The sequence below is a fragment of the Vipera berus genome (genome assembly GCF_964194415.1).
Source record: "Vipera berus genome assembly, chromosome: Z".
Taxonomy (NCBI): Eukaryota; Metazoa; Chordata; class Lepidosauria; order Squamata; family Viperidae; genus Vipera; species Vipera berus.
Window position 1 is genome coordinate 6,424,951 of NC_138205.1, and position 16,771 is coordinate 6,441,721.

Consider the following 16,771-nt stretch of genomic DNA (forward strand, 5'->3'; position numbering starts at 1 on the left):
TTTCTTTCTTTGACAAATCATCTTCCATGTCCATGCTTTTTTTTAATCCCATTTATATCCTGCCCTTCTCCGAAGACTCAGGGCGGCTTACAATTTAAAGCACAAATCAATGTGCTTAGCAATAGCCTTCATTCTATGTATATGCCTGCTTATTAGGGCTTTCGCCCCCCCCAAGTGGCATTATTACAAAGTCAGCTTATTGCCCCCAACAATCTGGGTCCTCATTTTACCTACCTCAGAAGGATGGAAAGCTGAGTCAACCTTGAGCCTGGTGGGATGCGAACCTGCACTAATTGCAGGCAACTGGTGTTACTTAAGGAGGCATTAGCCCACTGCTCCATCAAGGCTCTTTTGAGTCATCAAACAAATTGCATGGTTCTAAGTGTGACTTCAGCTGTCTGCAGCCTAGTGACAAGCCATATTGCTATGGCCAGTCTTTCATCTGCCGGTTTGGAGGGCTGCCCTAGATCAAGCAGGAGGGCTACCACCCTCCCGCAATCCAAGGAGGTCACCCCTGCATGGAGACTTTCGACCTTTTCCAGGTCCCCCAGTGAAGCGAAACTAGACGCGGAAGATGGACGTCACCTTCCAGACATCTATGGAGGTCGCATTGGCAAACAGGAAGTCCTCAGCACAAATTCTATTTACAAGCCACAGCTAGTCTGTTTCCCTTCTTGTATTTGAACCATTGTTATGCTCCTGAAACTGTTTTCCCTTTGATTTTGAGGTTTCTTGCAACTGAATGTGCAACTGATCATGTCATGTGTAGGATCTAAAACAGGAGAGATGACAAGATGAAATCAAATCAAATATGCAAAAAATTCCCCCAAACATCTGGGTTTTCAACAGCTTTCATAGGCCAACAAAACAAACAGCTGTTTTACAGTTTTGGTTCTGCAATATTCTCTCCTTACCTAAACAAACCTCTTTAGAATAAGGGATTGTCAATACATTTTCACTGGGTTAATCTAATTGATAGAGCCAAATCTATCTATACCTATCTGGATGCCATTTGATGGGGGGCATTATAGGTCAGATTTGTGCCTTAAATTGGATCTGGAAACCAATTAGAGACCCTTGCCAAACTTGTATTATGTTGTCAGGAGCCTGAGGGATGCATTTTGAACCTACTATATTGTCTGAATATTCTCTAAGGGAAACCCCAACTTGAGCTAAACTGATATGTTTTGAACCTTTTTTTTTATTCGCCTGAATGACATTTCCATGTAATATTAGCCACTGTTGGATGTGTTCTTTGTGAATTTATCAAATCTTTGTCAAGTCATCTCAACTGACAATCTCTCCATTTTGTGCTGGTGAAATTGTATTATACTGTAGCTGTCCTGTGACTAGCATAGATGGAGGAGAGGATAACTCTGTTGTGTTCATTAAACTGATTTTATTAATCTTTGTTAATAATTATACTCTGACCACCTTTAAATGAAAGCATTGTTTGTGAACTCCATATAGTTTTTTTCAGATGAATGGTAAAGTTGGGAGGGATGGAGAGATAGAGATAGAAAAAATGAGGCAATAGTCATTATAAACATTCCTTATTGCTCTTGGTGGTTGCTCATGCTCTTGAATGAGCATCTTTTTTTTCAGTTAATTGCCCTTGTTCCTCATCTGCATTCATCCCTACTGTCAACCGTCCAAATCTGGTCAACCAGGAAAGAAAGATTCCCAGCCCATGACTAGCCAAAAGCACACTTCACCAAAGTCAAAGTGGTTTCAGAAGAGCAAAGATGGATCTGAGTTTTTCATGCACAAAAGATACATTTAACATTCCCTTGTTTCCAGTCAATACCCTGGTTCTCAGTCAATGTCCAACTGGGTGTTAATAAATTATTTGGGAAACAGTTCCTGTCTTTGCGTGCTGACCATTCCACATTCTTTAATTATGGCATGAAGACAGCTGATGCTTTTCAAGGGACTGTATGGCTTGGTTATGAAACCCCTTGGTGCCCTCCCTGTGTCCTTACCTCCACTGCTCCCTCCCCCTGTTACTGATGTCAGGCTGTCAGCTTGCAATGTGTGGCTTAGCAGAATGGCAGCCATAACACCTACATTATCTCCTTATAGAGTCCAATCTTTCAAAATAAAGGGACACAAATGAAAAGTTTTTAAGTCTTCATTTTTATTAAGTTCTCCTTGCAATTCAGATCAGGCCTCAGCACAATAATGTAAAGTTTGGGGGAAAATATACAACCAAGTAGTCCAAAAGTGGAAGCTAAAATGGAGAAGATCTCCAGAGCTACTGTATACTTCCCTTTGATGCTCAAATAAGCTGGAATGAAGGAAAACCAAACAGCGCAAAAAATCAGCATGCTGAAGGTGATAAACCTGGCTTCATTGAAACTATCTGGCAACTTTCTAGTCTGGAAAGCCACTATGAAACTGATGATGGACAAAAGGCCCAGGTAAGCCAAGACAAAATAAAACATGTTGGAAGAACCTTCATTGCATACAACTATAATTTCAGTGATTAGAGCATTATGGTCCAGATCTGGGAAAGGAGGAGAGATGGCCAACCATACTACACAGATAGCTGCTTGCAAAAGGGAGCAAGAAAGAATTATGCATCTGGCCAATCTTTTCCCCACCCACTTTCTCAGGCTGGAACCTGGTTTGGTGGCCATGAAAGCCACAACGACAGTGATGTTTTTGGCCAAGAGGCAGGATACCACTGCTGAGAAGATGAAGCCAAACGTTGCTTGCTGGAGTAGGCAGGTTATTGTCCCAGGTTGTCCAATGAATAAAAAAGAGCAGAGAAAACAAAGAAGGAGTAACCCAAGGAGGGTGTAAGTGAGTTCTCTATTGTTCGCTTTGACAATCGGCGTATCTCTGTGTTTTATGAAAATTCCTAGCAAAAAAAGCGTGAGGAGGGAAAAAAATAGAGCAAGTGATGCTAAAGAAGCCCCTAAAGGATCTTGGTAAGAAAGGAAAATTATAGTTTTGAGAATGCAGTGGTCCTGGTGTCTGCTTGGATATTGATCCTGTGGACATTTGAAGCAGTCATTCATATCTGGGGAAAATAACAGCAAATCATACATTTTCTGGCTTCTTTCTGCATTGGCCACTCCTTTATCAACCCAAACATTTGCTATACAGGTAGTTCTTAACTTACAACAGTTCATTTAATGATCATTCAAAATTACAATGGCACTGAAAAAAGTGACTTATTACCTTTCACACATCAGCTTAATTGATTCACTTACAGTACCCCCCTGTGGCAAGAAACATTGTAAATTGGGGCAAAACACACTTCACAAATGTTTTGCTTAGCAACATAAATTTTGAGCTCAATTGTGGTTGTAAATTGAGGATTACTTGCAATGCATCCAGGTTTCTAGTCTATCCCCTCTTCTCAGAAGGCATCCTCAAGTCCCTGTATCATAAAATATATCTTTATTCCGAGACTTCTCCAGCCTGTCAATAACCTATGGGAAATGTGGTGCTCAAATTGTACACAGAAATTTCCCCTGGCTGGTTTCTCCACTGCACTTTCCCCACCTCCCCTCCCCTTCCCATATATTATTTACTCTATAGCTTATTCCATTTAAACTGTCCTACCTTCTAACTTTAAATTTCCTACATTTCTTCATCTTTACTCCTTGACAAAAACAGACCCTCTCATTTTGATATATATATAGAACTCTGTGATAAGAGTTGGGCTGAGACAGAGTAACTGGCCCAAGGTCATTCATATGGCTTTCATGGCTAAGGTGAGAGTTGAACTCATGGTCATATATTTTATTTTATCTTTTTATTATTATCGTCTTCTATGTACCTTTTGCGTTTCCAAAAATCCTATTCCTCCTGATTCCCATAAAAAATAGCAGCCTTGAAATGAAGTAGGCATTTCCTTGGAAGAGTAGAATGGAGAGGCTGCCTATATTTAGAAATGTCCTACCTTTCTGGTTTGAAATCTTCCCTTCTGAGCATGGAACACAATTGTAACAACAAAATTTCTCTCCTTCTTTCTTTTCTTTTTGATAACCAGGCACACAGGAAGGGTTACATACAGAAATGGGCCGTATCTAACCATAGAAAGAAAAAAGGTTTCAGAACTGGACAAATGGTGAAGAATAGTATTTCATTTTTAAGTTATTCAGTAGCTCTGTGATACAATTTTCAGACAGCTACTATTGACTGAGCAGTTATAGCTAAAAATAGAAATAGAGATACAAACTATTCCTCATTTACTAGCATAAAAATTTTATAGTGTAATATTCTTTCCCCTGCAATTGTGGTTTCTTCAAATGAATTAAGAGAGATAAATCAGTATAAATCATAGGTAACTAGACACCCATGGAGCTGACATGCCTAGGAAGAAATGCAGCAGATAAATCCATGAAGTCATTTATTAGATGGAATCTAATAAATCATAAGGGGACGCAGTGGCTCAGTGGGTTAGGATGCTGAGCTTGTCGATCAGAAGGTCGGCAGTTTGGCGGGTCGAATCCCGAGTGCCGCATAGCAGAGTGAGTGCCTGTTACTCGTCCCAGCTTCTGCCAACCTAGCAGTTCGAAAGCACGTAAAAATGCAAGTAGAAAAATAGGGACCACTACCGTGGGAAGGTAACAGCGTTCCGTGCGCCTTTGGCGTCTAGTCATGCTGGCCACATGACCACGGAGATGTCCTCGGACAAGCGCTGGCTCTTCGGCTTTGAAACGGAGGTGAACACCGGCCCCTAGAGTCGGAAACGACTAGCACACATGTGCGGGGGAACCTTTACCTTTTTAATAAATCATAAGCAGCAAAGTGATAGTATTATGATACCCTTTCTGGTAAGTTTGTAAAGCCGCCCTGAGTCTTCGGAGAAGGGCGGGATATAAATGGAATTAAAATAAAAAATAAAAAAAATAAAAAATATATAGTTTCAGGTCTGGTTTTTATTTATTGGAAAAATAAAACCTATTTTACAAAGCACAGAAGGCAAGACATGAATGGATGGAAAGTATTCGAGGAGAAAAGCAACACAGAACTAAAGATAAATTTCCTTACAGTGATAACAATTAATCAGTGAAAGAACTTGCTTTTAGAAGTTGTGGGTGCTCCATCACTGGAGGCTTTTAAGAAGAAACTAAACACCCACTTGTTTGTAATGGTATAGAATCTCCTGCTTGAGCAGGGGGTTGGACTAGAAGACCTCCAATGTTCTTCCAATCTGTTATTCTGTTATGGATGGATATATGCAGAATTGCTTCTGTCTCTGAAAATGAACTTAAGGATATATATGAGAATTCAGGAACATCTGGAATCTACTATACCTCACCTGGTTAAATCCTTGGTGCCAAACAATTTTATCTTCATCTACAGTTAAATATCTCCCATCAGAAGTGTAAGGATTTACCCATCCAATTTTAAGCCTGTGGAAGGAGTTGTTTGGAAAGACAACCAAGTTAGTTATTTCAAGACCAGATGGCATTTCTCCATGCTTATCCAGGAAGACAGTATCTGCAGCAGAATTATTGAATGAAATGTCTTGAAGAAATAGATGAAGCTAGTTATAAGCAGGGAAAAAATGTTAGTCACCTTTGGTATTCTGTGTGGCAGGTTTTTTTTTTTAAAGATGTACAGTAGTGGCTAAAATTCTGGAAACCTTTTGAGAAAAGTGTACAGTAGGAATGTTACCTTTGGTTAAGTTTCACCATTTTTTTCTTCTAATTTCTTTATAACTGTAGCCTTGTTCACTTAATAATACTATTTTATGTCGCTTTCTGGGCAACCAGTCAACTTTTTGCACCATCACTTTATTTTTTTTTATGTTTTACAAGCTCACTAAATGAAAGAACTCAAAAAACCCAACCAACTTGATAGCGATCACATAACACACTGACAAATGTCTTTCTCTCAGCTTCAATACATGACATCAATAACTGAATCCTACTGTCATGTGATTGGCTCATTGCCAAAACAAGATGAAACCTGATTGGCTCTCTAAACACTCATGCTCATTGAGTACAATCAGATGAAGGAAAGCTACCTGATATCAACCCAAGCAACTTGTTCTTCCTTTTTCTGGATATATGGCTATAACTTTTCATAGAATACAGTACAGATAATTGAACAAATGTTGTTGCATAACATTCTTTATTAAATTATATTTCCATTGATATATAATTTTATGATACTACTCCAAAAAAAGTAACACAGCTTACAATCTACAGAATGTCAACAACAATAAAAAAGATATAGGGCATTATACAGTAGTGGCCAAAATTGTGTAAATCCTTTGGGAAAAGTGTATTTTTGCAGTTTGATTCCCAAAAGATTTCCACAATTTTGGCCACTACTGTATTGATTGATTGATTGATTGATTGATTGATTATTTATTTATTTATTTATTTATGGGATTTGTATGCTGCCCTATCTCCCAAAGGACTCAGGGCGGCTAACAACGATAAAAACACAAAATACAAACATTAAAAGGTATTAAATCAAATTATCCCATAAATGCCCTATATCTTTTTTATTGTTGTTGATATTCTGTACATTGTAAGCTGTGTTAATGTTCACATGAATTAATTGTGGATTAAATTTTTATTTCTCAGAAACCAGACTACATTCCCACACTACATTCTGTAGGTCCATAAAAGGTAATCTGCTAAAGAGCTATTGGTACTTCTGAAGACAAGTCAGGATCCTATATGGTTTAACTCTGGGACAAGATTGGGAATTCCTGATTTACTTGAACTTTGGAAGCACATTGGGTGACTGAGCTAATCCCTCTACGTGTCAGTTTGAGCAATGTTGTTAAGATAAATTGGAGGAGGGAACATTATGTTGCATTTAGCTTCTGAATGGGACCGTGTGCCGAGATAGGAAGTTCAAAGGGCAATTTAAGAGTATGAGACATCCCTGTAGAAGATACTCTGGGGAAATATGGAGAAGAACAACCCATCTCACATATGTTATGCTGCATATAATGTCCTTCAAAAGGTATGGAGGATGACTTCATGCTGGTGAAAGAAAATATTGTCAGTGTGGCCTGATCCTGGGAGAATGTTATTTATCCTATTTATTTTACATATTTTTTACACATGCTATGTTTCTATGACCTATTTTATACCTATTGTATTTGCTCAGTGTTGAATATTATATGTCTATAGTTTGAAGGTGCTTCTGATACGAATAAAGGGAAGCTTCTGAATAAAGGACACCATATACAACCAATAAATTATTAATATAATAAATAAGCATTGTGAATCTACATCCACTATTCATATCTTATAGCAGAGGTTTCTATAGGAATAAAGTATTTTCAGTTCCTATGAAGGTTACATCATTTCATCCTTGATATGGATGATTAGGAGTGACATGATAGCAGTGTTCCAATATTTGAGGGACAGCCATGAAGAACAAAGAGTCGACCGATTCTCCAAAGCAATTGAAGGCAAGACAAGCAATGGATGGAAACTAATCAAGGACAGAACCAACCAAGAACTGAGAAGAAATTTCCTAACAGTAAGAACAATCAACCAGTGAAACAGTTTGCCTTCAGAAGTTATGGGTGCTCCAACACTAGAGTCTTAAGAAAGGACTTGACAACCATTTGTCTAAAATGGTATAGGGTTTCCTGCTTGAGCAGGAGGTTAGACTAGAAGATCTCCAAAGCCTCTTCCAACTCTGCTATTCTGATATTTTAGTACCACTTAATTAACCTGATAGAAGATACATTACCTGCCAGAGCTTTAGTTTCTGGAGACTAACATCTTGGTGACCCATCTTTGCTTTCCTTTTCGACTGAGATGAATAGATTTTATGTAAAGCGTGTGCTGCCGCATAGATGGCATTATAAATACTGTAACTATGAGCAGCCATGGCCATTTCAAAAAAAGAACCAGGAAGACTCTCTAGCTTTTCCTCTCCAGTGCATATCTTATTGACCGTTAATGTCCCAGTGGAATTTGTGAAAAGGCACCCAAATGATTGTTCCCAAAAATCTTTCAGAAAAGTATCTTGTTGTGTCCCAAATGGCTGAAGCCCCTGAAGAAAGGTATGGAATCCCTGAACTTCATTGGACTGAACTGTCAGAGAAATGGCTCCCCTGAATTTCTGCAAACGCCATCCTTTCTGAAAGCTCATCAATGCAAAATCAATCTGTGCTGTCATGATCCACACCTTCCCAACAAGAGTAAGTTCTTCGGGTAGACTACTGACTGTTTCTATCATTAAGGTCAACCAAATAAATGAACTGGTTTCTCCATAAACAATAAAGACTTTGGCTTTTCCTTGCATCATATGTAGATTATATTTTTCAGCTGTTTCAAATGTATCTTCATAGTTGGAAATATAAGCTTGTTTTGGAGTTCTTTCAATGAAGTCTGAACAGATTCCATTCTTGGAAAACAAGGACTGCAAGCTTTGCAGGAAAAGTGTTCCACTGTTATCATTTACAATGAAGAGGCCAACCCACGTCCATCCAAAATGTTGCAACACATGGATAATCCCCAAACCTTGATGGGTTTCATTAGGGACAACGCGGTAAAAGGAAGGAGTTTTATACTTCTTCTCTGAGACAAAAGAGCCATATGTAATCTACAGAAAAAAGCAAAGAAATAAAAATATGCAAGAAAGTCAACACAAAAAAGAAAGTCGATGGATTGATGGATGATTTTTAGTAGGTGCCTCGTTATACACAGCATGCTGGCAGCCAATTTAGTTCATAGTTGACATGCCAAGTAAAAATAAAAGTAATGGAGGAAAAAGTCTGAATTTAATAAAGTTGAAAAATGACCTCGTTATTTCCTATAAGAAGAGAACTGAATTTCTTGTCACTTGTTTTGAGGTATGTTTGATCCCATGTACCTAACATATTGTAATTTTAACGTTTAAATTTTGCACATACTCTCTCCCACCATTACTTAATGACTGAATTCCATGCTCAATGATTATGAATATCACGAGACACAAACTATTAGTTTTATTCATTTATAACATAAAATATGAAAATATAAAAGCAAATGGTTCGGGACAACAGTAGAAAAAGCGAAAACAAAAAAGATGTGGAGAAAGGGAGGGGAAGAAACAAAAGGTATTGACTTCCGACTCTCTCTGTTGCAGTAAAATCAGACATTAAAATCAAATCTCAACTTTTTACATTTCTGTAATAGTATGCTCTAGTCTTCCCAGTTTCAATGTATGGCAGTGAAAGATGGAGCATAAGAAAGACTGAGCACCAAAGAATTGAGGCCTTTGAACTCTGGTGCTGGAGAAGACTCCTGCAAGTACCTTGGACTGCAAGGCGATCAAACCGGTCAGTCCTAGAGGAGATCAATCCTGACTGCTCTTTAGAAGGCCAGATCCTGAAGCTGAAACTCAAATACTTTGGCCACCTAATGAGAAGGAAGGACTCGCTGGAGAACAGCCTCATGCTGGGAAAGATTGAGGGCAATAGAAGAAGGGGACGACAGAGAATGAGGTGGCTGAGTCACTGAAGCAGTAGCTGTGAGCTTAAATGGACTCCAGAAGACGGTAGAAGACAGGAAGGCCTAGAGGAATGTTGTCCATGGGGTCACGAAGGGGTGGACACCACTTCGCAGCTAACAACATGCTCTAGCCATTTTTGTATCAGCAAACCAGTCTAATTTGTAAAACCTAAAATCATAAAATCATTTTTTTCCACCTCAAGCACAAAGTCAGGAAGTGGTTTCCAAGTAGAAACAAAAATACTTATGTTCTTTTCTTTTATCAGCACAGACAATTTGGCCATCTCTGCTAATTCCATCATCCACCCCAATCCACATCTTAGGAAAATAAAGAACTCTTGGAGCCAGGGCTTGTCCAACAGGAGGTTTTACTAGGATGTGACCGGTTGTGGAAATACAAGACAGGATCTGACATTGTGTTACAACTTGATACTTTATAAAGAGTTCCCGGTTCAACCCCCTCCCCTCAAAACCCATTTGGTCAGACCCACATCAATTAAACTTCGGTGTCAACCCTTTCGTGGGAAAGAGGGAACTTGCCATGTCTTTATGATTATTGCCTCCTTCCTTTTCAGATTCAAATGGAGATACGTACCAGATCCCCCCCTCCCTTCCCCTCCTTTGTTGTCCTAAGATCAAAAGGGTTTTCCCTGGTCTTTGAATGCAGCCTCTGGCCAGGCTGAATAAACCTCTTCTCCTCTCCCCCTCGGAGACATGGCGGAATCCAGGGAAGGCACAATATTTTAAACATACATTTATGAATGTGATATAAATGGATTCTGACAGTTTATGGTGGGAATCAAGGCATCCTTCCACTTTTGTGCATAGAGCAATCTTGCTGCCATCACCATATATAAAATCAGAGTTCCATTTTTTCTCCAGTTCTCTTTCCATTAGACCCAGAAGGAAAGTTTCTGGTTGAATATTTATGTTCACTTTATGAATTTTCTGCAATAATAGATTGGATATAATATATCCAATATTTCTTTGCCTTATCATGTGTCCACCATAAATGATAAAAGTCACTTCTTTACATTTACATTTCCAACATTCACTTGAAATACCATTATAAATGAATATTCATATATTTCACCAACCTTAGAAAATTAGCAGAATGATTTAATTTAATTTAATTTAATTTAATTTAATTTAATTTAATTTAATTTAATTTAATTTAATTTAATTTAATTTATTTAATTTAATTTAATTTAATTTAATTTAATTTAATTTAATTTAATTTAATTTAATTTAATTTAATTTAATTTAATTTATTTAATTTAATTTAATTTAATTTAATTTAATTTAATTTAATTTAATTTAATTTAATTTAATTTAATTTAATTTAATTTAATTTAATTTAATTTAATTTAATTTTTGTACAGTGCTGATTGATCTGAACGGTATACGGGTTTCTTTTCCCTGTATCACTAAGATGCTGAATATATATTTTTGCACTTTCCATTTTGGTTTCTTGAACATTTGGGAGGAAATATGCAGGTAACAGAATAACGGAATAACTGAGTTGGCCTTTGAGATCTTCTAGTCCATCTCTCCTCTTCAGGCAGAAAACCCTATACCATTTCTTACAAATGGTTGTCCAATCTCCTTTTGAAAACCTCCAAAGACCTTCTTTTCATAGAAGCAATGTGACCTCAAGAAAAATGAGCTTCTTATTTTTGAAAGTCTACATATTTTCCCCAATATCAGGCACTTCTCTGCCCATTGTTCAAAATTTGACTATATTAACATTGAATCAAAGCTTTACTAAGGCTGTATAAGGGACCATATTTCTGATCTAGGTGTAACTTCAGGTACCCTGAGCAGAGGATATGAAAAATGTATTTTTTGATTCCTCTAGTGCAGTTGAAGAGCCAAAGAGAACTCATTGTACATAAAGCTAAAGGAAAGACATGAAAGTGACTGGGAGATTCACATAAGTAATAAAGTGAGAGCATGGAGAAGTATCAACAGAGAAAGAGGGATGCTTGATAGCTGCCTAGAAGACAAGAGGTAAAGCAGTTGGCCAACCTGAAAGGTAACACACTGCAGAGTCTTTAAAATGTTAGCAAAGGAAATGACCACTGCTCTCTTTAGATAGGAGGATAGTAAATAATTCAGATATGTGCTGCTAATTCTGCCGCAACAAGTTTGGGAATGCCAAGAGAAAGAGGAAGTAGCGGGTTTAAGAAAATGTCCAATTGTCTCTGAATTTTTTTAGTGCTTTCTGAGCTTGGTTGTTTTCTTGCAGAGCTTTCATTACCCAAGCTAGGTAACAACCTCACTAGCAGTGATGATGTTACCTACTCTGGGTAACAAAAACTGCAAGAAAAAAACTAAGGTCAGAGAGCACCAAGGATGCCTTATTTCAACCCTGAGCTACAAATATTCTCCTTTACTGAAATGTTTTACCTGTGGAATTTTGTAGAGGCTTAAGATAACTGCCATGTCCAAGGAAACATCGTAGCCAATCCCCCCAATGACAGCTATGAGATTTTTCTCCATCCCACATTGGAAGTTGGGGACAAACCGGTCAGCTTTTGAGAGCAGATCCAAGATATTGCGATAGACCATCCTTGCATCATAATAGCTGTCATAGATATGGAATCCAAGGGTGATATTGGGCAAAAGGTATGTATCCTTATTGATCTCATTTATACAAAAAACCAAGGTCAGCAAGTGCTGGTAGAACTTGGTGATCATGCTGTCAACAGAGAAACATATTGCAGTTTTAGTCATTTTCACCTTTGTACTGTAGAAAACAAATGCTTGTTTTATTGAACTCTCTTTCAATCCCTCTTTATATTTCCATTCTAAAATAAAATACTGACACTCTGCCCAATTTTATGCCTTACAATTGTATCTACTTCTGAAATTCACCTTCTTGTACATTATTGTGATGGTGTAATCTATGATTGTATTTATTGTAAAAAATTTTTTAAATTCCATTTATATCCCGCCCTTCTCCGAAGACTCAGGGCGGCTTACAAAAGGCTTGAAGCAGAATAATAAACCAGTTTGGCCATATAGCTAAACCATGACTACATATGAAAACTAATATTACACAATCAGAATTCTGGAAATGATGTAAACAGAGCCCTCTTTCCAAGCCATTTTCTTCATACTGTGAATGGGAGGTCCACATAATAATAATTCTCAATAAGAATCAGAAAAAATAACCTCAACATTATGGAGAAATTTTGAGTTCAGTCTTTTCACTACTCACTAGCCATGCCATCTACAGAGTTAATTATGAGTGTCTTTTCTATCACTACCATCTAATCATTGTAATTCCTTCAACACTGTGAGTAAACTGTGGCTGAAACCCATTTTTCTATTACAAATGTTGAATTTAAAATAAAACTTACACTGGAAGATCAAAACTTATATCCTGCAAGGGATGTTCCATGTAGTTAACTTCATTTAAAAGATACATTATTTGAGAGACCATCCCCCCTATGAAGATATCACCTGATTGATACCTCTCATGAGGAACAGGGAGAGGTTTTGTTGCGGGACACTTCATTTGAACTAGCTAATATGCTGTAGAAACTCTTTTAAATTTAATTATGATACTAGACAGAGAGGGTTCTTCGTAAGTGAAGATTCTCCTGTGATCAATCTGCCTGATCAGCAGGTTGGACTAGAAGACCTCCCAGGTCCCTTTCAACTCTGCTATTCTGCACATGGGCTGCAATCTAACTAAAGTCAGCATCATGAATGTCAAGATAATTATTAGAAAATCAGATAATAAATACTAAACATGTTGTACAGATTGGATCTCACAACTACACAATAAAGAGATGACATTGTTAATAGTTAAAATGGAGAAACTGTTCCTAACCCAGTAACATTAAATGGCATCTTCAGAAGAGTTTATAACCAGTTTTGGTCATGCATCAAGCACTCAGTTTCATAAAAAAATACATTTGTTTTAACCCTGTAATTATTTCTTGTCACCAAGTGTATCATTTCATTATCATTATAAATCATTTTTATTGGTTCTTCAGATGTTTATTGGATTAATAATAAATCAGGAAAAGGCAGGTGGCAGCTTGTAAAATAGAAGGAATCTGTAACAGAGGGGAAAATGGACAGGAAGAAAGAAGAGTAGATATTGGGGTCATTCAAGAAAATATTCTGAAATCTTATTCTTGTTGGTTGGCCATGAAGGAGCAGAGGTGATTTCAGTGCAGATCTGGAGTGGGGGGGGGAATAATAATAACACTAAGTTAGCATCACAATACTAATACCCAGTGGAACGCTTCTAATCATACTACTTGCCCATTTCTCTAAGGTGCTCACTGTTTTTCAGAAGCAAATAACGGAATCTAAAACCTTTCCTTTGATTTCTTGGTTCCAATATGAGGAAGTGGATGTGAAAATAGACATCTTAACTTTACTATTCTCTTCTGATCTTTTCAACCAAGCTTGTTTACAACATGGTCCTCAATGTCACCCCCATTCCCTGAGTTAGACATGTACTCAACAGCTAAATAAATCATTCTTCAAATCAATGAAGGGTCAATTTTTATATTTCATAGTGTCCTGGGCTCTTTCATTTGCCAGCTTCATTGTGGCGTTCTAGGTTCATAATCTACCTGATAGCTTTGATGAAGCCAGGTTCATCTCCTTCAGCATGTTGGCCTTCAGCAGTTAGCTTTCTTTGTTCTGATGTACCCAGGTATATTAGAAGTATACCTAAGTATACCTAAGCAACAAGAAAAAAATCATGGTGGCTATGGAGGTCTTCTCCAAACTATGCAACCAGTAATGCAGTCTTCTCTATCTTATGGAAAAGAATGCATTACTGGGTTGCAGCTTTTTCTCTAAATGCTACATAATTTTGTTGGGGCCTCAACCGATTAACAGAAAACAAATGGAAGGAAAAAGGCAATTCTGATAAAGTTATAATTTGTTTTCACTGAAATCTATGACCCTTAGTATTCAGACTTTTGATGTGAAGATCTTTCTTCCTTATTTTATTACAATCACTTAGCAGGGTATTTGGTTAATAGCCAATTGAACAAAATAATTTATGGCAAGATCATGGATGCTATAAAAATGAATCTGGCTTTACAAATAATATAGCAAAATGAGGCCCCTGACAGGTATATCATAGAACCTGAATGGCAATAGCACTAGCACTTAGACCTTATACACTGCTTCATAATGCCTTACAGCCCTCTCTAAGCTTATATTATGTCATCTTATGTTATCTTTTTAAGACCAAAGAATGTAGCAGAGCACAGAGTTTCCTGGAACTGAAAAAAGGTTTTTGCTTGGCTTCAGAGTCACTTCCTCTCTGTGTGTCTTTCACACAGTAATAAACTGCTGTGTCTTCTGGCTTGAGGTTGTTCATTTGCAAATACATCAGACTATTGGAATCATCTCTGGAGATGATGAAGCGTCCCTTCACATTATTTGGATAGTAAGTGCTAGAGGATCCTGTACTTATGAAGGCCACCCATTCCAGTCCTTTCCCTGAGTACTGTCTCATGCACTCCATCCAGTAGCTGCTGAAGGTGAATCCAGAGTCTTGGCAGGAGAGATGGAGAGATTCTCTAGGTCTTCTCACAGCCCCTCCAGACTCCTGCACCCCTGGAACAAATAATGTATGTAAAAAAATGTTTCCAGAAGATTCAAAGTTGTCATACATCATTCCTGCTGAACAAACATAAATTTTGTTGTTGTTAGCTGCTAAGTCATGTCCAACCCATTGCCACCCCATGGACAACATTCCTCCAGGCCTTCCTGTCCTCTACCATCATCTGGAGTCCATTTAAGCTCACGCCTACTGCTTCAGTGACTCCATCCAGCCACCTCATTCTCTGTCGTCCCCTTCTTCTCTTGCCCTCAACCTTTCCCAGCATTAGGCTCTTCTCCAGTGAGTCCTTCCTTCTCATTAGGTGGCCAAAGTATTTGAGTTTCAACTTCAGGATCTGGCCTGAGCTAAAAGAAAACATCAAGACATGAAACCAAATATTTTTTTACCCTATTTTTCCTCTGCTGTAAAGTAATAAAAGAATCAGAAGCACAAAAGCTTATGCTAACTGGGGCAGATAAACTATATGCCAAGGCTGTGGAGGAAACTGCCCACATATTTGCATATGCTACAGGATAAAAGAGCAGTTGACCGAGTGGTAACTAAACATATGCATTTTTCTAACCTTTATTTTCTTGTGTTGTTAAACAGACAAGGATGCAAGGGAAAAGCTGCTTAATGTAAGACTGATTAGAGGGATAAATTGAAAGTTTAAAAGAAACCTGTTTTCAATTTGCAGTCACAAAGATTGGTCAGAAATATTTGCAGTGCAGTTCATTTGTGTCATCCCGATGCTCTACAAATTATTTGGTGAAACTGTCTCATTTTGTATGCATTTCATTTTTCTGAAATTAATGCAATGAATTATTTTATGGAATCTGATCTCATGCACATACTTTTGCATTGCTTGATTGGTTGATTGATTAAATTTCATAATCATAATAGTAAAGTTGGAAGGGTCCTTGGAGGTCACCTAGTCCAACCCCCTGCTCAGGCAGGAAACCCTATACCATTTCAGACAAATGGCTGTCCAATCTCTTCTTAAAAACTTCCAGTGTTGGAGCATTCATAGCTTTTGGAGGCAGGTTGTTCCAATGGCTAATTTAAATTCTGGTTAATTTACCTGGCAATAAAATCACAGCTTTTCTGGAGGAACATTTAAACTAAACAATGGGGACAGTGAGTTAATTGATACAGAACATCACTGTCCCCGGCAATCTAAGAAAATAGGAGAAGCCAGGCACAACACAAGTTATGCAGCAAGTAAACACAGGGTCAGTCATAAAGGACTCAAATGTCTATACACTAATGCACAGAGTATGTACAGTAAGCAGGGTGAACTAGAAATTCAGATAAACCGCCCTGAGTCCAATAAAAAAATAAAAAAAATAAAATAAATGAGGGTGGATATGATATTGTTGCCATTACGGAAACATGGTGGGACGAAACCTACCAATGGAACACACAGCTAGAGGGATTTAAACTATTTAAAAGAAACAGACTAAACAAAAGAGGAGGTGGAGTTGCTCTATATATAAGAAATAACTTTATCTCTACAGAAATAGAGCACAACAATGACAAAAACTGTAAACCTGAATGCATTTGGGTCAATATAAAAGGGGGGGGAATGACATTGCCATAGGTGTATACTATAGGCCGCCCAACCAAGCAGAGGAAATAGATGAACTTTTTGCTAGTCAGCTAACTAAGGTATGTAAGAAGCACATCACAATAGTAATGGGGAACTTTAATTACCCTGATATCAACTGGGAGACAAACTCTGCACCAAGTGGAA

General features: G+C 37.7%; 1 protein-coding gene across 1 annotated transcript in view; it reads right to left on the bottom strand.

Annotated features, from left to right (window-relative positions):
* The window catches only part of LOC308678541 (vomeronasal type-2 receptor 26-like), a gene marked incomplete at both ends in the record, with an annotated part of 370,887 nt that extends 366,563 nt beyond the window's left edge, over positions 1 to 4,324 (bottom strand). Inside the window, 2 exons of the mRNA XM_081345771.1 lie at positions 3,914 to 4,040; positions 4,310 to 4,324. Coding sequence (XP_081201897.1) covers positions 3,914 to 4,040; positions 4,310 to 4,324 — 142 coding nt within the window. The remainder of the gene's footprint in view (positions 1 to 3,913; positions 4,041 to 4,309) is intronic.
* Between the last annotated feature and the right edge of the window lie 12,447 nt (positions 4,325 to 16,771).